This window comes from Panulirus ornatus, chromosome 55, assembly GCF_036320965.1.
Source record: "Panulirus ornatus isolate Po-2019 chromosome 55, ASM3632096v1, whole genome shotgun sequence".
Classification (NCBI taxonomy): domain Eukaryota; kingdom Metazoa; phylum Arthropoda; class Malacostraca; order Decapoda; family Palinuridae; genus Panulirus; species Panulirus ornatus.
This window is the reverse complement of record NC_092278.1, coordinates 39,675,618-39,700,430: the sequence shown is the minus strand read 5'-3', so window position 1 is coordinate 39,700,430 and position 24,813 is coordinate 39,675,618. Positions and strand designations below refer to the sequence as shown.

General features: G+C 41.7%; 1 protein-coding gene and 1 pseudogene across 7 annotated transcripts in view; one reads left to right on the top strand and one right to left on the bottom strand.

Moving 5' to 3' along the window:
- PIG-O (phosphatidylinositol glycan anchor biosynthesis class O) overlaps positions 1–24,813 on the top strand; it is a 177,339-nt gene that overhangs the window by 84,925 nt on the left and 67,601 nt on the right. For 5 of the 7 annotated variants that reach the window (XR_011716732.1, XM_071693534.1, XM_071693530.1 and 2 more), the window contains exon 7: positions 9,033–9,150. Coding sequence is in view for 5 of the 7 variants with exons in the window: in XM_071693534.1 (XP_071549635.1) it covers positions 9,033–9,150 (118 nt within the window). In the remaining 2 variants the exon portion in view is untranslated. The remainder of the gene's footprint in view (positions 1–9,032; positions 9,151–24,813) is intronic. The other 2 variants (XR_011716733.1, XM_071693532.1) reach the window with 1 other exon arrangement.
- LOC139765727 (probable ATP-dependent RNA helicase DDX10) lies at positions 2,931–8,449 on the bottom strand (annotated as a pseudogene).

Sequence of the window (24,813 nt, the reverse complement as noted above, 5' to 3'; positions counted from 1 at the left end):
TCAAACATCTCATTTCCAGCACATCCATCCTCCTGCACACAACTCTATCCATAGCCCACGCCTCGCAACCGTACAACATTGTTGGAACCACTATTCCTTCAAACATACCCATTTTTGCTTTCCGAGATAATGTTCTCGACTTCCACACATTCTTCAAGGCTCCCAGGATTTTCGCCCCCTCCCCCATATATGTATATATATTTCTTTCTCTCTTTCATACCATTCGCCATTTCCCGCGTTAGCAAGGTAGCGTTAAGAACAGAGGACTGGGCCTCTGAGGGAATATCCTTACCTGGCCTCGTTCTATGTTCCTTCTTTTGGAAAATCAAAAATAAAAACGAGAGGGGAGGATTTCCAGCCCCCCCCGCTCCCTCCCCTTTTAGTCGCCTTCTACGACACGCAGGGAATACGTGGGAAGTATTCCTTCTCCCCTATCCCCAGGGATATATATATATATACCTCGCAAATGCGGGAGACAGCGACAAAGCAAAAAAAAAAATATATATAAATGCAACATACATAGAAAAGCAAATGGATTTGTATGTAGCATTTATGGATCTGGAGAAGGCATACGATAGAATTGATAGAGATGCTCTGTGGAAGGTATTAAGAATATATGGTGTGGGAGGCAAGTTGTTAGAAGCAGTGAAAAGTTTTTATCGAGGATGTAAGGCATGTGTACGTGTAGGAAGAGAGGAAAGTGATTGGTTCTCAGTGAATGTAGGTTTGCGGCAGGGGTGTGTGATGTCTCCATGGTTGTTTAATTTGTTTATGGATGGGGTTGTTAGGGAGGTGAATGCAAGAGTTTTGGAAAGAGGGGCAAGTATGAAGTCTGTTGGGGATGAGAGAGCTTGGGAAGTGAGTCAGTTGTTGTTCGCTGATGATACAGTGCTGGTGGCTGATTCATGTGAGAAACTGCAGAAGCTGGTGAGTGAGTTTGGTAAAGTGTGTGAAAGAAGAAAGTTAAGAGTAAATGTGAATAAGAGCAAGGTTATTAGGTACAGTAGGGTTGAGGGTCAAGTCAATTGGGAGGTGAGTTTGAATGGAGAAAAACTGGAGGAAGTGAAGTGTTTTAGATATCTGGGAGTGGATCTGGCAGTGGATGGAACCATGGAAGCGGAAGTGGATCTTAGGGTGGGGGAGGGGGCGAAAATTCTGGGAGCCTTGAAGAATGTGTGGAAGTCGAGAACATTATCTCGGAAAGCAAAAATGGGTATGTTTGAAGGAATAGTGGTTCCAACAATGTTGTATGGTTGCGAGGCGTGGGCTATGGATAGAGTTGTGCGCAGGAGGATGGATGTGCTGGAAATGAGATGTTTGAGGACAATGTGTGGTGTGAGGTGGTTTGATCGAGTAAGTAACGTAAGGGTAAGAGAGATGTGTGGAAATAAAAAGAGCATGGTTGAGAGAGCAGAAGAGGGTGTTTTGAAATGGTTCAGGCACATGGAGAGAATGAGTGAGGAAAGATTGACCAAGAGAATATATATGTCGGAGGTGGAGGGAACGAGGAGAAGAGGGAGACCAAATTGGAGGTGGAAAGATGGAGTGAAAAAGATTTTGTGTGATCGGGGCCTGAACATGCAGGAGGGTGAAAGGAGGGCAAGGAATAGAGTGAATTGGAGCGATGTGGTATACCGGGGTTGATGTGCTGTCAGTGGATTGAATCAAGGCATGTGAAGCGACTGGGGTAAACCATGGAAAGCTGTGTAGGTATGTATATTTGCGTGTGTGGACGTATGTATATACATGTGTATGGGGGTGGGTTGGGCCATTTCTTTCGTCTGTTTCCTTGCGCTACCTCGCAAACGCGGGAGACAGCGACAAAGCAAAAAAAAAAAAAAAAAGATTATATACATGTACATAATTCATACTTGCTGCTTTTATTCATTCCTGTCGCCACCCCGCCACACATGAAATGACAACCCCCTTACCCCTCATGTGCGTGATGCAGCACTAGGAAAAGACAACAAAGGCCACATTCGTTCACAATCAGTCTCTAGCTGTCATGTATAATGCACTGAAACCACAGCTCCCTTTCCACATCCAGGCCCCACAAAACTTTCCATGATTTACCCCAGACGCTTCACATGCCCTGGTTCAACTCATTCATAGCACGTCGACCCCGGTATACCACATCATTCCAGTCCACTCTATTTTTTGTACGCCTTTCACCCTCCTGCATGTTCAGGCCCTGATCGCTCAAAATCTTTTTCACTTCATCTTTCCACCTCCAATTGGAATGATGTGGTTTCCCAGGGTTGATTTGCAGTCAGTGTACTGAACCAGGGCATGTGAAACGTCTCGAGTAACCCATGGAAAGGTCTATGGGGCCTGGATGCGGATAGGGAGTTGTGGTTTCGGTGCATTACACATGACAGCTAGAGACTGAGCGCAAACGAATGTGGCTTTTTTTTTGTCTGTTTTCTCGGTGTTACCTTGCTGAAGCAGGAGGCAGCGATGCACTTATGGCCATCAATTAGATAACCCCTACTTTGTTACAAGAAATACCAATGATCAGTTGCTAATCATAAATGATATAGTATTATTACTATGTATTTCTTGATAATGGCTATTTGCCTAGAATGCATATGCAATAAATAGTGACAATGTGGGGAAGGCAAACCTAAGAACAATAGAGTTTTTCAGATATTACTTTTTTGTTTCTGGAGGTGATTTTATGAGATCCAAGTCTTGGAAACCGGAACATAACTTCCATTTTCTACAAGGTTTAATTCTGGTTGATCTCATTTTGCTGAAGTAGTGGTTTTCAGGAATTGAATCACAATGTTTAGGCAAGGACCTCATAATAAATGATAAAGCTGTGCTACAAAGATTTGCTCTTACTTGTTTGTGATAAGAAATGAAAATATTTCTGTGTAACTGTGGCAGAGGCTCTATACAAAGTGTATTATGCAGCATAATTCTATAACAGAACTTGAATATTTTTTAATAATATAATTATCAGTGGTTACTCTTTCAAACCTACCACTCAGAAGGGTTATCTGACTCCTTACTATCAAGCTGAATGTTTAGTTTTTGAAAAAACAGAAAAAAGCTAATAATATTCACAATTTTCACTTTCCCATGGAGGAGTTGCTACAATATTATTTTCTACCCCGTAAGAAGAACAATGCCAGCTCCTCTTGCTCATCTACAGGCAGAGACTCGAGAGTGTGCTTTGGGTCATCCTTGCACGCTTGGCTTCTCGTGCTCTGTCACGAGCTTGCCTTTTACCACTCACTTTTGGTTTCTCCTGTTCAGCGTCACTCTCTTCATTGCTACTTTCCTCATCTTTACTACCGTAATACCTGTCTGGATCAGGTGATTCATCAATGATATTCTGAGAGAAATCATCACTCTCATCATCATCAGCATCAGTATCTTCAGTGTCACTCTCCTTCCTGCTAATTTCCTTAGCACCATGGCTACTTCCCTCTATCTTTTCCTCATCTTTATTACGTAATTCCTGTCTGGATCAGGCAATTCATCAATGATATTCTGAGAGAAATCGTCTCTCATTATCATCATCAACATCTTTCTCTTCTGTGTTCCTTTCTTCTTCATTTTTATTCTTCTTTGCATTCTCTGACTTATTTTGAAGCTGATTCCTATCTTTCATCCTCTCAGCATGGAGCTTTTTTTCAGTAAGATCTTCCCTTTCCTTAATTTTCAGTAATTTGTCAATGTTAATGCCACCGGTCTCTTGGTCATCCTTTCTGGCAACTTTGGACACTTGTTCGTTTGTTGAGTCTAATATCACTCCACCTTCCTCATCAAACATCAGTCTTTGGTTGAACTGCACCTTCTTTTTCAGCGATTTCTTAAGTGCTAATTTTGTCAATGGCTTCTTGGGATTAGTTTTTATAACTTCTCTATTATCACTATTGTCAGTAGTATTCAAACCCTCTAACTCATCTCGAGCATTTACTTGATTCTGGTTTTTGTTCCTGCTGAGGAAATCATCATCATCATCGCTGTCATCTGCTCCAGAGTCCAGAGTGGTCAGTGTTGGTTAAAGATTCACCTCTGCTATAGTCTGTGGCAGCCCCAACTTCTGGTTCTGCCTCTTTTCCAAAAATCGAATTCTTGGAGTGACTGCTAGTCCTAAAGACTGGGCAAAAGCATCAATGTCTATGGACATAACATTGAACGCCTATTTGTCCTTCATCAGGGCCACTTGTTTCAAATAGGCCTTAACTGCTCGCCCTGCCTCCTCTTTAAGGTTTGTATATTTGCTCACTATTACTTCAATCTTGATATGGATGCTAAGCGATTTTGCTGAGTCAACGTGTATTTTCTCAAATGGAATATTTTTAGCCATTAAATTTGCTACCATTGCTTCTTCCTCTGAAGACATCAGCAAAAGAATAGCCTCCCCACTCTTGGAGTAACGAACGGTTCTTCCAGCACAATGAATATATGTTGTCACATCTTCAGGACAGTCTGCCTGCACTACTCAGTCAACAGCTGGGATATCAACACGTCCACCCTCTTCTGCACAACACTATCTATAGCCCATGCCTCACAACCATATAACATTGTTGGAACCGCTGTTCCTCCAAACATACCCATTTTTGCTCTCCGAGATAACATTCTCGCCCTCCACACATTCTTCAATGCTCCCAGAACCTTGGCTCTCTCCTCCACCCTGTGACTCACTTCCAGTTCTATGGTTCCATCTGCTGCTAAGTTCACTCCCAGATATCTGAAACACATCAGTTCCTCCAGTTTTTCTCCATACAAACTTACATCCCAATTATTTTGTCCCTCAACCCTACTGAATCTAATAACCTTGCTCTTATTCACTCTTACTCTCAGCTTTCTTCTTTCACACACTTTACCAAACTCAGTCACCAAATTCTGCAGTTTCTCACCTGAATCAGCCACGAGTGCTGTATCATCAGTGAACAACGACTGACTCACTTCCCAAGCCCTCTCATCCACAACAGACTGCATACTTGCCCCTCTCTCCAAAACTCTTGCATTCACCTCCCGAACAACCCCATCCATAAACAAATTAAACAGCAATGGAGACTTCACGCACCCTGCCGCAAATCGACATTCAATGGGAACCAATCACTTTCCTCTGTTCCTACTCATACACATGCCTTACCTCCTTGCTAAAAACTTTTCACTGCTTCTACCAACTTACCTCCCACACCATATACTCTTAAAACCTTCCACAAAGCATCTCTATCCACCATATCATATGCCCTTTCCAGATCCATAAATGTTACATACAAATCCATCTGTGTTTCTAAGTATTTTTCACGTACATTATTCAAAGCAAACACCTGATCCACAAAACCAAAACACCCTGTATCTGCCACTCTATCATCAAGCACATTCAACAAACCTTCAAAATACTCACTCATCTCCTCACTTCATCACTACTTGTTTTTACCTCCCCTTTTACCCCCTTCACCGATGTTCCCATTTGTCTCTTGTCTTATGCACTTTATTTATCTCTTTCCAAAACATCTTTTTATTCTCTCTAAGATTTAATGATACTTTCTCACCCCAGCTCTCATTTGCCCTTTTTTCACCTCTTGCACCTTGCACTCACTCAGCTACTCCCAAACACTTGAATCATGATCTTTCTTGTCATGACCAGGTGCATAGACACCAATTTACTCACATCTCTCTCCATCCACTTTTAGTTTTACCCATATCAATCTAGAGTTTACTTTCTTACATTCTATGACATATCCCCACAACTCCTGCTTAAGGAGGAGTTTCACTCCTTCTTTTGCTCTTGTCCTCTCTTTAGCCCCTGCCTTTACTCCCAAAACATTCTCAAACCACTATTCCCGTTTACCCTTCCCCTTAACTTAGATTTCAGTGAAATAGTGTCGGGTATGCTGTTTCCCATCTCACAACAAGGTGATAAAGGTATTGTACACAAATTTTATAGTCACTGATGATTTAACATTATTTTGTATATGCTGCCTTCTCACCCTTGTGCTTGTCTTTTCACTTCATTTCAGGTCTTCCCCTTGAAAATCTTACTTCATAATCATATCTCCCTGAACATAATTCATTCCTTATCCTGCCCTCCAAATATCAGATTTTCTTGTGTATCATCTGTGGGAAACAGTAAAATTTTGCTATAATTGTGAAAGTAAACATTTGATATGCAAGACTGAAATGATGCATTTGTTACTAGTGGCATATGCTAGTGTGATAGGGTAACTAGAACTCATTGTTTTTCACTGTAGAAAGAGATGCTTAATAATGTCATTGCATATTGTTTCATGAAGTGGTGATACTTAAGAGTTACTTCTGCATAAGACAATATGAATTTTTGTTGTTTGACCCTCAACAACCTTGACTTGCAAGATCCTGAATTATTTTGGGAGTTACATAAGTTATGGTATACGTAGATATGATATTATATATTTTATTGTGAATCTAAGTACTCTGCCTTATGATGTACCTGCAGACTTCTGTATGTTTCTTGACATTTTATTCATATTTTTATGTGAAAATTTTGATGAGAAATCTTTCCAAGAAACATAACTCTCCTTTCTCCCATTGCATTCCATGGTTAAATTTTCTGAGAATATATCTCCAAATTAAAGCAAGAGATATCTGCATATCATGTATCTGTATATTATGTCTTTGTTTGACTAACAACTTTATTTTTATGTGCTGCCATTCACATTACCTAGTTGTCAGTTCTCGGTTTATCTCTTACTGTTTTAGCCATTTATCTAATGGTGTGGTGTGAGGTGGTTTGATCGAGTAAGTAACGTAAGGGTAAGAGAGATGTGTGGAAATAAAAAGAGCGTGGTTGAGAGAGCAGAAGAGGGTGTTTTGAAATGGTTTGGGCACATGGAGAGAATGAGTGAGGAGAGATTGACCAAGAGGATATATGTGTCGGAGGTGGAGGGAACGAGGAGAAGAGGGAGACCAAATTGGAGGTGGAAAGATGGAGTGAAAAAGATTTTGTGTGATCAGGGCCTGAACATGCAGGAGGGTGAAAGGAGGGCAAGAAATAGAGTGAATTGGAGTCATGTGGTATACAGGGGTTGACGTGCTGTCAGTGGATTGAAGCAAGGCATGTGAAGCGTCTGGGGTAAACCATGGAAAGCTGTGTAGGTATGTATATTTGCGTGTGTGGACGTGTGTATGTACATGTGTATGGGGGGGGGGGTTGGGCCATTTCTTTCGTCTGTTTCCTTGCGCTACCTCGCAAACGCGGGAGACAGCGACAAAGTATTAAAAAAAAAAAAAAAAAAAAAAAAAAAAATCTAGCTTTCTTATAAATGTTTCTGTGTTTATCTTAGCCATGTTTCTTATTTCACTTGGCAGTATATTGAGATGGCCTTTCCATCCTTTTTGCTGGATACTTCTGTATTGATGTATTCCAAGGTATCATTGCAGACTTACTCTGATTCTTCTTTGCTGAGATGCTTTTGACCTAGGCACACTGCTATCGATACCTTCAGGTTTTTGCCATATATAGATTATAATGTACTTACCTCTCTCTTCTTGGCTGCAGAGTTACTCAGTTCTGTGTGTGAAGTGTTTCTAAATTCTTTTTTAGGTTTATTTCACTCTGCTTTGATGGTAACCAGATAAAGCAGGTGTATTCAAGTTTGCTAATTATGTATAGATTGTGGATTTTCATAATAAGTTCTCTGTTTACCATGGTGATATTTCTCATTACAATATCATTCCTCTCTTATTTGACCACCTACAGTAACATGATTTAATCAGCGTAGTCTGCATATTCTAGTTTTTTATTCATTTTTCCTCAAGTCTTTCACTCAATCTTCATCAGTTACCTTTCCTGTTGACCCTTTACATGGTCTAATTGTTTCTTCACTTAGCTTGCTATGACTCATGTGTTTGAAGGAGGACTGAAGATGTGGAAGCAAGGAATGAAAGAGGATTTGGATTATTTGGGTCTGAATAGTTACAAGAGTAAAAGGTATGCATTAGATAAAATGAACTGGATATTTTTGGAATGGGCAGGGGTGACATGCTCTCAGTGAATTTAACCAGAGCATATGAAGCAGTTACGATAAACCATGGAGTAGTCTGTGGGGCTTGTGGATGGTAAACACTGGACTCAGTACATTCTGTAGTACATCACTGCTAGAGATTGGGTATGTGCCTGTGAAACTGTTGTTCATTTGTTTCCTATTCTACCTTTCTGAGGCAGGAAAAGCAGTTACAGTAGTTATGAAAGAGAAATGTAAATTCTGGCTTGTTAACTTATGTATTATTTTTTCATGTTGTAGACTCAGTCACAGACAAAAGTCTTTGAGGCCAGGCTTTGAATATCAATTTGGGATGGGAAGATAGAAAAGTTGAGAGTGGAGGGAAAGTAATCTAAGTGGCCGGTTGTAACCATTAGGGCAGATAAGAGAAGGTGAAGAGTTCCATTTCTTATCAGTATGCTGAAATGAACATCATAGAGGCTTTCCCTTGAATTACTCATGATTACATGTTAATCATGACTCATTGGCTTGGTAAGTCATGTGGTGTAGGTAAGGGTGGGTTCATGCAACCAACCATATCTCAGGAGCAAACCAGAGTGTTATGGCCAGATAATGGGCAGGAAAGATTGATGCACCCCTCAAACTATTGCACTTGCCTATATATTAAAAAAATGAATACTATAGAGCCAAAAATGTATTTTTAGTGAATTTTTAAAGTCTTGTGTGCATATTGCATTGTGTATGCTAATATGAGTATTCTGGAGGATTCTTATTACGAGAGCCATGAACGAGAGTGTTAAAGGTAAGGAATGATATAGATCATTAAAGGTAAAAGATAATATTTTACAGGCTTTCGCTTGTAACAAGTGCTTGCCATCAGTTATTTTCTGGACACTTTTATTGTGGTCTGTAGACTGTGTAGAGTACACTGGTTAGACATACATGTGAAAAAGATTGTTTGTGAAAGACTTCCTAGAAACAGACATTTGATGATCAAGATACATATATGTAGAAAAATTATCATGCATTTATTGCCACAGGAATTAATCTTATTGGTTTATGATTCTTAACTCATTCCTTCAGCAGATTAGAGACAGAGGAAGTAAGGCATGGAGAATTTCTCTTAATGGATGAACCTGATAAAGCTGAGGATGCTCTTGTGTTTTTAGGGCTCTCATACATTCTTCTTCATGCTGCAAAAGTAAGTCACATTTTTTTTATTTTCAAAAGTCTCAGCAACTATGTACTGTGTGAACATGGATGTTCATATCTTTCATTGGTTATCATTTCTGTAAAGCTGAGTTTAAGGAAATGAATGGGATGCTGCTCAGGAAGAATGACATTTTCTAATGTGAGTGTCTCTGCAACTTACAGGCATTTCTATCTGTCTATCTGTCTCTATCTCTGATGCCTGTTCCCTTAGGAAACTCCCTCAAGGGGTGATCTTGGTAAAAGTCTCTGTAACTGGTGAACTTCATTGCCACTTTTGAGCCTTAGTGCTTCACCCTTAACAGGCCACTGGCAGAGAACAACTCTAGCACAGTATTTTCGGAGGCTCCTGACTGTGTTCCAACCTACTAATGGTCCCACCTGTTCCTGCTTACTACTTCTACCCAGTGTTTCTACCTGATGCTCTTGTCTAATGTTTCTAACTTCTATAGCTACCTACTGCTCCTATTGTCAGGTGTTATGTGTTACAAGGTGAGGTTATAGGTTTGTGGACAGAGTGCCAGCAATCCACATGTGGGTGAGACAGAAAGGAATGACAGCTACTTGGGTCAAAGGAGTGCAACTTGACAACATAACCCCCTTATATAATGGTTTTAAATTTTTCAAATTGCAACAGGATTTCCAGGAACAGAACCCTGTTGCAAGTTATGGTATAGGTGTAAACTAATTGCCAAAAAAGTGTATGCTCTATCAACTACTAGCAGATATCACTAATACAAAATGCAGCTCTTGTATGTTCTGTTGAAATCCAGTTCCTCACAACAAAAGTCAAAGAACCATTGGTAGGTAGATCACAGTGGCGAATTGATTACTATCCGTTCTCAATAAATTTTGCCTCCTATGTCTGTTTAGGAGTAATTACTTAATATGATTCTGAAAACATCTATATAACTTACTATGTGTCTTTTCATACTTTATGCAATTAATCAGAATGACAAACAGTACAGACATTTTCCCTATAGTATGATCTAAAAGACCAAAAAAATTCCTCATTTCTTTACCTATAACATGGAGCTCACTCTTTATGGAGACCCTATTGATGTGGCAACCCCCTTGAGGGAATTCCAGGAGGGAACATGCATCAGAGATGTAGATAGATAAAATTCCTTCTCAGACTATGCATGCAATACCTTCTGTATTTTTACTAAATAGTACGTCTTGCTGAAACAGCTTTGACTTAATATCCAGTAAAACCACAAGTGCAACTACAACAACAAAATTAGTGAGCCTTTCGTACCCATCACTATACCATATATGATATTACTGCAACACCAAGTAAAAGTAAAGTAATGGTGTTTGACAGGAATCAGTGAAAGTATAGATTTTATGAAACCATATAGAGTGAAAGAAGAAAGTCTACCAAATTGTGCTGTGCATGTGGGAGGGAAAAGACTGGAAGAAGTGAGAGAATTTAAGTGTCTAAGAGTTGTCTTGGTTAAGTGTGGTGATATGGAAGGAAAGATAAGGGAGAGAGCAGAACAGGGTTCCCTTAATAGAATAATGATGGGTAGAAGTGTAAGTATGGAAGTGAAGAGAGGATTACAGGACAGGATAGTCTTCCCAACCTGGACCTGTACAGCTGAAACATGAACATGGAATGAGTCACAGAAGTCAAGAATCCAGGCTGTGGAAATGAACTATTTGAGAAGAGCATTTGGAGTGACTAGATGGAATGAAGAAAGAAATGGAGTGTATGTGAGGTGTAGTATGGCAGGGAATGCAAAGGGAATGAATTGTGGGGAGGTAGAATGGATGAAATGTAATACTTTGAGGGGGTTTAGGCATATGGAAAGAATGCAAGACTGGGAGTTTACAAGGAGAGTGAATGATAATACAGTTAAAGGGGTTAGTGTGAGAGGAAGACCACCTGTGACATGGGCAAATAGGGTGGAGGAATACTGGAGGGAGAGAAATGGTGGAAGAATGTGTGGAATGATGTATGTGAGGGGTGCATGTAAGGACAGGGATAAGTGGAGACTTTTGCCATGGCCAACCCTTGATAGGAGTTCCTGGAGGGAATGGGCATCAAAGATATAGAATAGAATAGAATAGAAAGGAGCTGAATGAAGGTTTAGTAGGATTACCTTCACAGTGGAGGACACTATACTTCCAACACCATTGATTTTGGATGGGAATAGGTAGTTGAAAACACTGATATTGATGGACGAGACATACCCAAGTTATTAATGCCTCAACCCACATAAGGCTCATGGCCCTGATAAGATAGCTGTCTCTGTACAAACAGACTTCAGATGATTCATAAATCACTAGAGGAAGAAGGTGTGTTGAAATGGTTTGGACATATTGAGATAATGAGTGAGGAAGGGTTGACAAAGAGGATATATATGTCAAAAGTGGAGGGAATAAGGGGAAGTGCGAGACCAAATTGGAGGTGGAGGATGGAGTGAAAAAGATTTTGAGCAATCAGGGCCTGAACATGCAAGAGGGTGAAAGGCATGCATGGAATAGAGTGAATTGGAACAATGTGGCATACTGGGGTTGATGTGCTATATATATATATATATTTATTTTTATTTATTTTATTTTGCTTTGTCGCTGTCTCCTGCGATAGCGAGGTAGCACAAGGAAATCAGACGAAAGAATGGCCCAACCCTCCCACATACACATGTATATACATACACGTCCACACACGCAAATATACATACCTATACATCTCAATGTACACATATATATACACACACAGACATATACACATGTACATAATTCATACTGTCTGCCTTTATTTGTTCCCATCGCCACCTCGCCACACATAGAATAACGACCCCCTCCCCCCTCATGTGTGTGAGGTAGCGCTAGGAAAGACACCAAAGGCCCCATTCGTTCACACTCAGTCTCTAGCTGTCATGTGATAATGCACCGAAACCACAGCTCCCTTTCCACATCCAGGCCCCACACAACTTTCCATGGTTTACCCCAGATGCTTCACATGCCCTGGTTCAATCCATTGACAGCACGTCGACCCCGGTATACCACATCATTCCAATTCACTCTATTCCTTGCACGCCTTTCACCCTCCTGCATGTTCAGGCCCCGATCACTCAAAATCTTTTTCACTCCATCTTTCCACCTCCAATTTGGTCTCCCACTTCTTCTCGTTCCCTCCACCTCTGACACATATATCCTCTGGGTCAATCTTTCCCCACTCATTCTCTCCATGTGACCAAACCATTTCAAAACACCCTCTTCTGCTCTCTCAACCACACTCTTTTTATTTCCACGCATCTCTCTCACCCTTTCGTTACTTACTCGATCAAACCACCTCACACCACATATTGTCCTCAAACATCTCATTTCCAGCACATCCACCCTCCTGCGCACAACTCTATCCATAGCCCACGCCTCGCAACCATACAACATTGTTGGAACCACTATTCCTTCAAACATACCCATTTTTGCTTTCCGAGATAATGTTCTCGACTTCCAAACATTCTTCAAGGATCCAGAATTTTCGCCCCCTCCCCCCACCCTATGATTCGCTTCCGCTTCCATGGTTCCATCCGCTGCCAGATCCACTCCCAGATATCTAAAACACTTTACTTCCTCCAGTTTTTCTCCATTCAAACTTACCTCCCAATTGACTTGACCCTCAACCCTACTGTACCTAATAACCTTGCTCTTATTCACATTTACTCTTAACTTTCTTCTTTCACACACTTTACCAAACTCAGTCACCAGCTTCTGCAGTTTCTTACATGAATCAGCCACCAGCGCTGTATCATCAACGAACAACAACTGACTCACTTCCCAAGCTCTCTCATCCACAACAGACTGCATACTTGCCCCTCTTTCCAAAACTCTTGCCTTCACCTCCCTAACAACCCCATCCATAAACAAATTAAACAACCATGGAGACATCACACACCCCTGCCACAAACCTACATTCACTGAGAACTAATCACTTTCCTCTCTTCCTACACATACTCATGCCTTACATCCTCGATAAAAACTTTTCACTGCTTCTAACAACTTCCCTCCCACACCATGTATTCTTAAAACCTTCCACAGAGCATCTCTATCAACTCTATCATATGCCTTCTCCAGATCCATAAATGCTCAATACAAATCCATTTGTTTTTCTAAGTATTTCTCACATACATTCTTCAAAGCAAACACCTGATCCACACATCCTCTACCACTTCTGAAACCACACTGCTCTTCCCCAATCTGATGCTCTGTACACGCCTTCACCCTCTCAATGAATACCCTCCCATATAATTTACCAGGTATACTCAACAAACTTATACCTCTGTAATTTGAGCGCTCACTCTTATCCCCTTTGCCTTTGTACAATGGCACTATGCAAGCATTCCGCCAATCCTCAGGCACCTCACCATGAATCATACATACATTAAATAACCTTACCAACCAGTCAACAATACAGTCACCCCCTTTTTTAATAAAGTCCACTGCAGTACTATCCAAACCTACTGCCTTGCCGGCTTTCATCTTCCGTAAAGCTTTTACTACCTCTTCTCTATTTACCAAATCATTTTCCCTAACCCTCTCACTTTGCACACCACCTCGACCAAAACACCCTATATCTGCCACTCTATCATCAAACACATTCAACAAACCTTCAAAATACTCACTCCATCTCCTTCTCACATCACCACTTCTTGTTATCACCTCCCCATTAGCCCCCTTCACTGAAGTTCCCATTTGCTCCCTTGTCTTATGCACTTTATTTACCTCCTTCCAAAACATCTTTATTCTCCCTAAAATTTAATGATACTCTCTCACCCCAACTCTCATTTGCCCTCTTTTTCACCTCTTGCACCTTTCTCTTGACCTCCTGTCTCTTTCTTTTATACCTCTCCCACTCATTTGCATTTTTTCCCTGCAAAAATCTTCCAAATGCCTCTCTCTTCTCTTTCAATAATAATCTTACGTCTTCATCCCACCACTCACTACCTTTTCTAATCAACCCACCTCCCACGCTTCTCATGCCACAAGCATCTTTTGCGCAAGCCATCACTGCTTCCCTAAATATATCCCATTCCTCCCCCACTCCCCTTACCTCCTTTGTTCTCACCTTTTTCCATTCTGTACTCAGTCTCTCCTGGTACTTCCTCACACAAGTCTCCTTCCCAAGCTCACTCACTCTCACCACTCTCTTCACCCCAACATTCTCTCTTCTTTTCTGAAAACCCCACAAATCTTCACCTTTGCCTCCACAAGATAATTATCAGACATCCCTCCAGTTGCACCTCTCAGCACATTAGCATCCAAAAGTCTCTCTTTCGTGCATCTATCAATTAACACGTAATCCAATAACACTCTCTGGCCATCTCTCCTACTTACATACGTATACTTATGTATATCTCGCTTTTTAAACCAGGTATTCCCAATCACCAGTTCTTTTTCAGCACATAAATCTACAAGCTCTTCACCATTTCCATTTACAACACTGAAACACCATGTATACCAATTATTCCCTCAACTGCCACATTACTCACCTTTGCATTCAAATCACCCATCACTATAACCCTGGTCTTGTGCATGAAAACCACTAACTAACACACTCATTCAGCTGCTCCCAAAACACTTGCCTCTCATGATCTTTCTTCTCATGCCCAGGTGCATATGCACCAATAATCACCCATCTCTCTCCCTCAACTTTCAGTTTTACCCATATCAATCTAGAATTTACTTTCTTACACTCTATCACATACTCCCACAACTCCTGATTCAGGAGTAGTACTACTCCTTCCCTTGCTCTTGTCCTCTCACTAACCCCTGACTTTACTCCCAAGACATTCCCAAACCACTCTTCCCCTTTACCCTTTAGCTTCGTTTCACTCAGAGCCAAAACATCCAGGTTCCTTTCCTCAAACATACTACCTATCTCTCCTTTTTTCTCATCTTGGTTACATCCACACACATTTAGACACCCCAATCTGAGCCTTTGAGGAGGATGAGCACTCCTCGCGTGACTCCTTCTTCTGTTTCCCCTTTTAGAAAGTTAAAATACGAGGAGGGGAGGGTTTCTGGCCCCGCGCTCCCATCCCCTTTAGTCGCCTTCTACGACACGTGAGGAATGCGTGGGAAGTATTCTTTCTCCCCTATCCCCATATCATCTGAGACGAGATCTCTCGTCATAGATAACTTTATTGAAAAGCTTATACCCACTTTATCAGATGAAATGAAGAAGAGAAGAGCAGAAATTGTTACAGAGAGAAAAGCTGAAATGGAAGCTGCTGCTTTAGCACAGGCTCAAGCAGCAGCAGAAGCTGCACACAGAGGAAGAAGAGGAAGACGAGGGTATCAGGGCAGAAGAGGGCAGGGGGGCCACGTTTATCCAGGTAATGTTGCAATCATAAGGCTTCCTCCCCCTCCTGTGATGGTATCTGTTCATCAGAGAGGGAGAGGGCACTTTATACCAGCAGTGGGGGTGAGATGGCCCATCCCAGACACTCCCTTGGTGCCTCAGAGGGTCTCGATGTCACAGTTGCAACACTTGCCTGGTTCATCAGCTACTCATGAGACTGGAGGTGGTGTTTTTGGTTCATCTGCAGATAATAGAGCTGAAGCATCTCGAGGATCTGCCAACCAGCCTGTTTACATGAGAGACTGGGACACACCCACAACCAGACTACCCAACCCACATAGCTATCATTCAGGTCGCCGTGGTCACTGGGCTAGTGGCTGCCCAGACAGATGGTAATAGCTTTGATACTTAAACTCCAGTCGTCATAAATGGTGACGCTAATACACTTTTTTCTTTTTTACTGTGCTACACTGTGAACATTATATATATATATATATATATATATATATATATATATATATATATATATATATATATATATATTATCCCTGGGGATAGGGGAGAAAGAATACTTCCTACGTATTCCGTGCGTGTCGTAGAAGGCGACTAAAAGGGAGGGAGCGGGTGGCTGGAAATCCTCCCCTTTCTTGTTTTTTTTTTTAATTTTCCAAAAGAAGGAACAGAGAAGGGGGTCAGGTGAGGATATTCCCTCTAAGGCCCAGTTCTCTGTTCTTAACGCTACCTCGCTAACGCGGGAAATGGCAAATAGTATGAAAAAAAAAAAAATATATATATATATATATATATATATATATATATATATATATATATATATATATATATATATATATATATATATATTTCCACTTCCTCACACAAGGAGACTTGTGTGATGAAGTACCAGGAGAGACTGAGTGCAGAATGGAAAAAGGTAAGAGCAAAGGACCTAAGGGGAGTGGAGGAGGAGTGGGATGTATTTAGGGAAGCAATGAAGGCTTGCACAAAAGATACTTGTGGCTTGAGAAGCATGGGAGGTGGGCAGATTAGAAAGGGTAGTGAGTGGTGGGATGATGAAGTAAGATTATTAGTGAAAGAGGAGAGAGAGGCACTTGGACAATTTTTACAGTGAAATAGTGCAAATGACTGGGAGATGTATAAAAGAAAAAGGCAGGAGGTCAAGAGAAAGGTGCAAGAGGTGGAAAAGAGGGCAAATGAGAGTTGGGGTGAGAGAGTATCATTAAATTTTCGGGAGAATAAAAATGTTTTGGAAAGAGGTAAATTAAGTGCATAAGACAAGAGAACAAATGGGAACATCGGTGAAAGGGACTAATGGGGAGGTGATAACAAGTAATGTTGATGTGAGAAGGAGATGGAGTGAGTACTTTGAAGGTTTGTTGAATGTGTTAGATGATAGGGTGGCAGATATAGGGTGTTTTGGTCGAGGGGTGCAAAGTGAGAGGGTCAGGGAGAATGATTTGGTAAACAGAGAAGAGGTAGTGAAAGCTTTGCATAAGATGAAAGCCGGCAAGGCGGTGGGTTTAAATGGTATTGCAGTGGAATTGATTAAAAAAGGGGGTGACTGTGTTGTTGACTGGTTGGTGTGGATATTCACTGTATGTATGGCTCATGGTGAAGTACCTGAGGATTGGCGGAATGCATACATAATGCCATTGTACAAAGGCAAAGGGGATAAAGGTGAGTGTTCAAATTACAGAGGTATAAGTTTGTTAAGTACTCCTGGGAAATTATATGGGAGAGTATTGATTGAGAGAGTGAAGGCATGTACAGAGCATCAGATTGGGGATGAGCAGTGTGGTTTCCGAAGTGGTAGATGATGTGTGGATCAGGTCTTTGCTTTGAAGAATGCATGTAAGAAATACTTAGAAAAACAGCTGGATTTGTATGTAGCATTTATGGATTTGGAGACAGCATATGATAGAGTTGATAGAGATGCTCTGTGAAAGGTATTAAGAATATATGGTGTGGGAGGCAAGTTGCTAGAAGCAGTGAAAAGTTTTTATCGAGGATGTAAGGCAAGTGTATGAGTAGGAGGGGAGGAAAGTGATTGGTCCCCAGTGAATGTCAATTTGTGGCAGGGGTGTGTGATGTCTCCATGGTTGTTTAATTTGCTTATAGATGGAGTTGTTAGGGAGGTGAATGCAAGAGTTTTGGAGAGAGGGTCAAGTATGTAGTGTGTTGTGGATGAGAGGGCTCGGGGAGCGAGTCAGTTGGTGTGGGCTGTTGATACAGCGCTGGTGACTGATATAGGTGAGAAACTGCAAAAGCTGGTGACTGAGTTTGGTAAAGTGTGTGAAAGAAGAAAGCTGAGAGTAAATGTGAATAAGAGCAAGGTTATTAGGTACAGTAGGGACTGAGTGTGAGCGAATGTGGCCTTTGTTGTCTTTTCCTAGCGCTACCTCTCACGCGTGCGGGGGGAAGGGGGTGTCATTTCATGTGTGGTGGGGTGGCAGTGGGAATGAATAAAGGCAGCAAGTATGAACTATGTACATGTGTATGTATGTATATGTCTGTGTATGTATATATGTGTATACATTGAAGAAGGATTGGCGGAATGCTTGCATAGTGCCATTGTACAAAGGCAAAGGGGATAAGAGTGAGTGCTCAAATTACAGAGGTATAAGTTTGTTGAGTACTCCTGGTAAATTATATAGGAGGGTATTGATTGAGAGGGTGAAGGCAGGTACAGAGCATCAGATTGGGGAAGAGCAGTGTGGTTTCAGAAGTGGTATAGGATGTGTGGATCAGGCGTTTGCTTTGAAGAATGTATGTGAGAAATACTTAGAAAAGCAAATGGATTTGTATGTAGCATTTATGGATCTGGAGAAGGCATATGATAGAGTTGATAGAGATGCTCTGTGGAAGGTATTAAGAATATATGGTGTGGGAGGGAAGTTGTTAGAAGCAGTGAAAAGTTTTTATCGAGGATGTAAGGCATGTGTACGTGTAGGAAGAGAGGAAAGTGATTGGTTCTCAGTGAATGTAGGTTTGTGGCAGGGGTGTTTGAAGTCTCCATGGTTGTTTAATTTGTTTATGGATGGGGTTGTTAGGGAGGTGAATGCAAAAGTTTTGGAAAGAGGGGCAAGTATGAAGTCTGTTGTGGATGAGAGAGTTGTTGTTCGCTGATGATACAGCGCTGGTGGCTGATTCATGTGAGAAACTGCAGAAGCTGGTGACTGAGTTTGGTAAAGTGTGTGAAAGAAGAAAGTTGAGAGTAAATGAGAATAAGAGCAAGGTTATTAGGTACAGTAGGGTTGAGGGTCAAGTCAATTGGGAGGTAAGTTTGAATGGAGAAAAACTGGAGGAAGTAAAGTGTTTTAGATATCTGGGAGTGGATTTGGCAGTGGATGGAACCATGGAAGTGGAAGTGAATCATAGGGTGGGGGAGGGGGCAAAAATTCTGGGAGCGTTGAAGAATGTGTGGAAGTTGAGAACATTATCTCGGAAAGCAAAAATGGGTATGTTTGAAGGAATAATGGTTCCAACAATGTTGTATGGTTGCGAGACGTGGGCTATGGATAGAGTTGTGCGCAGGAGGGTGGATGTGCTGGAAATGAGATGTTTGAGGACAATATGTAGTGTGAGGTGGTTTGATCGAGTAAGTAATGTAAGGGTAAGAGAGATGTGTGGTAACAAAAAGAGTGTGGTTGAGAGAGCAGAAGAGGGTGTTTTGAAGTGGTTTGGTCACATGGAGAGAATGAGTGAGGAAAGATTGACCAAGAGGATATATGTGTCAGAGGTGGAGGGAACAAGGAGAAGTGGGAGACCAAATTGGAGGTGGAAAGATGGAGTGAAAAAGATTTTGAGTGATTGGGGCCTGAACATGCAGGAGGGTGAAAGGCATGCAAGGAATAGAGTGAATTGGAATGATGTGGTATACCAGGGTCGACGTGCTGTCAATGGATTGAACGAGGGCATGTGAAGCGTCTGGGGTAAACCATGGAAAGTTCTGTGGGGCCTGGATGTGGAAAGGGAGCTGTGGTTTCGGTGCATTATTACATGACAGCTAGAGACTGAGTGTGAACGAATGGGGCCTTTGTTGTCTTTCCTAGCGCTACCTCGCACACATGAGGGGGGAGGGGGTTGTTATTCCATGTGTGGCGGGGTGGCGATGGGAATGAATGGAGCAGACGGTATGATTTGTGTACATGTGTATATATGTATATGTCTGTGTGTGTATATATATGTATACATTGAGATGTATAGGTATGTATATTTGCTTGTGTGGACGTGTATGTATATACATATGTATGTGGGTGGGTTGGGCCATTCTTTCGTCTGTTTCCTTGCGCTACCTCGCTGACGCGGGAGACAGCGACAAAGCAGAATAAAATAAATATGTTGAAATGTATAGGTATGTATATGTGTATGTGTGGACGTGTATGTTTATACATGTGTATGTAGGTGGGTTGGGCCATTCTTTCATCTGTTTCCTTGCGCTACCTCGCTAACACAGGAGACAGCAACAAAGGATGATATAAAATGAATATGTATGTGTTATGTATGTGTATGTGAGTGATGTGTCTTACTTTGTGTAATGTAAGAAACGGCAGTTAAGTATGAGAGAGAGAGAGAGAGAGAGAGAGAGAGAGAGAGAGAGAGAGAGAGAGAGAGAGAGAGAGAGAGAGAGAGAGAGAATTAAAAGTGAAAGGGTCAGGGAGAATAGTTTGGCTGAGAGAAAAGGTGGTGAAAACCTTGCTAAAATGAAATCCTGCAAGGTGGCGGGTTGGATGTTATTGCAATTGAATTTGTTAAGGGGGTGATTGTGATGTTGATTGGTTGGTAAGGATATTCATTGTATGTATGGATCATGGTGAAGTGCCTGAGGATTGGCAGAATGCATGTATAGTGCCATTGTACAAAGGCAAAGGGGATAAAGGTGAGTTTTCAAACTACAGAGGCATAAGTTTGCTGAGTATTCTTGGAAAATTGTATGGAAGGATATTGATTGAGAGGGTGAAGGCATGTACAGAGGATCGATTAGGGAGGGGCAATGTGGTTTTAGAAGTGGAAGAGGATATGTTGATCAGGTGTTTGCTTTGAAGAATTTATATGTGAAATATTTAGAAAAACAGATGAATTTGTATGTGGCATTTACAGATCTGGAGAAGGCATATGATAGGGTTGATAGAGATGCTTTGTGCATGGTCTTATGAGTATATGGTGTGGGAGTTAAGTTGCTTGGAGTGAAAAGTTTTTATCAAGGATGTAATGCATGTGTACGAGTAGGAAGAGAGGAGAGTGACTGGTTCCCTGTGAAGTTTGGTTTGTGGCAGGGGTGTGTCTTCATGGTTGTTTAATTTGCTTATGGATGGGGTGGTTAGGGAGGTACATGCAAGAGTTTTGGAGAGAAGGGTGAGTGTACAGTCTGTTAGGGATGAGAGGGCCTGGGAAGTAAGTTGTTTTTTGCTAGTGATACAGCACTGGTGGCTGATTCAAGTGAGAAACTGCAGAAGATGGTGACTGAGTTTGGAAATGTGTGTGAAAGGAGAAAGTAGAGTAAATTTGAATAAGATCAAGGTTATTAGCAGGGTTGAGGGACAAATTAATTAGGATGTAAGTTTGAATGGAGAAGAATTGGTGGAAGTGAAGTGTTTTAGATATCTGGGAGTGGACTTAGCTGCAATTGGAACCATGGAAGCAAAAGTGAGTCACAGGGTGGTGAAGGCAGCAAAGGTTCTGGGAATGATGAAGAATGTACAGAAAGAGATAACAGTATCACAGAGAGCAAAAAATGGGTATGTTTGAAGTAATAGTAGTTCCAACATTATTATATTGTTGAGGCATGGGCTATAATGGGGTTGTGCTGATGAGGGTGGATGTGTTGGAAATTAAATGTCTGGGGACAGTATGTGGTGTGAGGTGGTTTGATTGAATCTGTAATGAAAGTGTAAGGGAAATGTTTGGAAATAAAAAGAGTGTAGTTGAGAGAGCAGAAGAGGGTGTGTTGAAATGGTTTGGACGTATGGAGAGAGTGAGTAAGGAAAGATTGACAAAGAGGATTTATGTGGCAGAGGTACAAGAGAAGTGGGAGACCGAATTGGAGGTGGAAGGATGGAGTGAAAAAAGATTTTGAGGTATCAGGACCTGAACATACAGGAGGGTGAGAGAAGTGCAAGGAATAGAGTGAATTGGAACGATGTGGTATAGTGGAGTCAACGTGCTGTCAGCGGACTGAACCAGGGGATGTAAAACATCTGGGGTAAACCATGGAAAGGTCTGTAGGGCCTGGATGTGGATAGGGAGCTGTGGTTTTAGTGCATTACACATGACAGCTAGAGACTGAGTGTGAACAAATGTGGCTGTTTTTGTCTGTTTCTTTGGCGCTATCTCACTGAAGCAGGGGCAGCAATGCTGTTTTGTGTGGGGCGGGGTACCACCGGGAATGGATTGAAGGCAAGCAAGTATGAATATGTACATGTGTATATATGTATATGTCTGTGTATGTGTATGTATATGTGTAAATGTTGATATGTATGTGTATAGGCATTTATGTATATATATGTGTATATGAGTGGATGGATCATTCTTCATGTTTCCTGGTGCCACCTCACTGATATGGGAAATGAAGATCAAGTGTGATAAGTAAATGAATAGATATATATAGATATAGGTAAACCATGGAAAGGTCTGTAGAACCTGGATGTAGATAGGGAGCTGGGGTTTTGGTGCATTACACATGACAGCTAGAGACTGAGTGTGAACAAATTTGGCCTTTTTTGTCTTTTTTCCTGGTGTTACCGTGCTAAAGCAGGGGGTAGCGCTGCTGTTTCCTGTGGGGTGGGGTGGCACCGGGAATGGATGAAGGCAAGGAAGCATGAAAATGTCCATGTGTATATATGTATATGTCTGTGTATATGTATGTATATGTGAATATGTTATATATATGTGTATGTATGGGCATTCATGTATGTATGTATGTGTATATGAGTGGATGGGCCACTCTTCGTCTGTTTCCAGGTGCTACCTCTGACGCGGGAAACAGTGATTAATTATAATAATATAATAAGTGGTAGAGGTTGTGTGGATCAGATGTTTGCTTTGAAGAATGTATGTGAGAAATAATAAAGAAAAGCAAATGGATTTGTATGTAGCATTTATGGATCTGGAGAAGGCATATGATAGAGTTGATAGAGATGCTCTGTGGAAGGTATTAAGAATATATGGTGTGGGAGGTAAGTTGTTAGAAGCAGTGAAAAGTTTTTATCAAGGATGTAAGGCATATGTACTTATAGGAAGAGAGGAAAGTAATTGGTTCTCAGTGAATATAGGTTTGCAGCAGGGGTGTGTGATGTCTCCATGGTTGTTTAATTTGTTTATGGATGGGGTTGTTAGGGAGGTGAATGCAAGAGTTTTGGAAAGGGGGGGCAAGTATGCAGTCTCTTGTGGATGAGAGAGCTTAGGAAGTGAGACAGTTGTTGTTCACTCATGATACAGTGCTGATGGCTGATTCGTGTGAGAAACTGCAGAAGCTGAAGACTGAGTTTGGTAAAGTGTGTGAAAGAAGAAAGCTGAGAGTAAATGTGAACAAGAGCAAGGTCATTAGGTACAGTAGGGTTGAGGGACAAGTCAATTGGGAGGTAAGTTTGAATGGAGAAAAACTGGAGGAAGTGAAGTGTTTTAGATATCTGGGAGTGGATTTGGCAGCGGATGGAACCATGGAAGCGGAAGTGAATCATAGGGTGGGGGAGGGGGTGAAAATCCTGGGAGCCTTGAAGAAAGTGTGCAAGTCAAGAACACTACCTCGGAAAGCAAAAATGGGTATGTTTGAAGGAATATTGGCTCCAACAATGTTATATGGTTGCGAGGCGTGGGCTATGGATAGAGTTGTGTGGAGTAGGGTGGATGTGCTGGAAATGAGATGTTTGAGGACAGTATGTGGTGTGAGGTGGTTTGATCGAGTAAGTAATGTAAGGGTAAGAGAGATGTGTGGTAATAAAAAGAGTGTGGTTGAGAGAGCAGAAGAGGGTGTTTTGAAATGGTTTGGTCACATGGAGAGAATGAGTGAGGAGAGATTGACCAAGAGGATATATGTGTCAGAGGTGGAGGGAACGAGGAGTGTGGGAGACTAAATTGGAGGTGGAAAGATGGAGTGAAAAGGATTTTGAGTGATCGGGGCCTGAACATGCAGGAGGGTGAAAAGCGTGCAAGGAATAGAGTGAATTGGAATGATGTGTGGTATACCGGGGTCGACGTGCTGTCAGTGGATTGAACCAGGGCATGTGAAGCGTCTGGGGTAAACCATGGAAAGTTCTGTGGGGCCTGGATGTGGAAAGGGAGCTGTGGTTTCGGTGAATTATTACATGACAGCTAGAGACTGAGTGTGAACGAATGGGGCCTTTGTTGTCTTTACCTAGCGCTACCTCGCGCACATGAGGGGGAGGGGGGTTGGGCCATTCTTTCGTCTATTTCCTTGCGCTACCTTGCTAACGCGGGAGACAGCGACACAGCAAAATAAATAGATAAATAAAATATATAAAAGTAAACTGTCAATTGGGAGGTGAGTTTGAATGGTGAGAGGCTGGAGGAAGTGAAGTGTTTTAGATATCTGGGAGTGGATCTGTCAGCGGATGGAACCATGGAAGCGGAAGTGGATCATAGGGTGGGGGAGGGGGCGAAAATTTTGGGAGCCTTGAAAAATGTGTGGAAGTCGAGAACATTATCCCGGAAAGCAAAAATGGGTATGTTTGAAGGAATAGTAGTTCCAACAATGTTGTATGGTTGCGAGGCGTGGGCTATGGATAGAGTTGTGCGTAGGAGGATGGATGTGCTGGAAATGAGATGTTTGAGGACAATGTGTGGTGTGAGGTGGTTTGATCGAGTAAGTAACGTAAGGGTAAGAGAGATGTGTGGAAATAAAAAGAGCGTGGTGGAGAGAGCAGAAGAGGGTGTTTTGAAATGGTTTGGGCACATGGAGAGAATGAGTGAGGAAAGATTGACCAAGAGGATATATGTGTCGGAGGTGGAGGGAACGAGGAGAAGAGGGAGACCAAATTGTAGGTGGAAAGATGGAGTGAAAAGGATTTTGTGTGATCGGGGCCTGAACATGCAGGAGGGTGAAAGGAGGGCAAGGAATAGAGTGAATTGGAGCGATGTGGTATACAGGGGTTGACGTGCTGTCAGTGGATTGAATCAAGGCATGTGAAGCGTCTGGGGTAAACCATGGAAAGCTGTGTAGGTATGTATATTTGCGTGTGTGGACGTGTGTATGCACATGTGTATGGGGGGGGTTGGGCCATGTCTTTCGTCTGTTTCCTTGCGCTACCTCGCAAACGCGGGAGACAGCGACAAAGTATAAAAAAAAAAAAAAAAAAAAAAAAAAAAAAA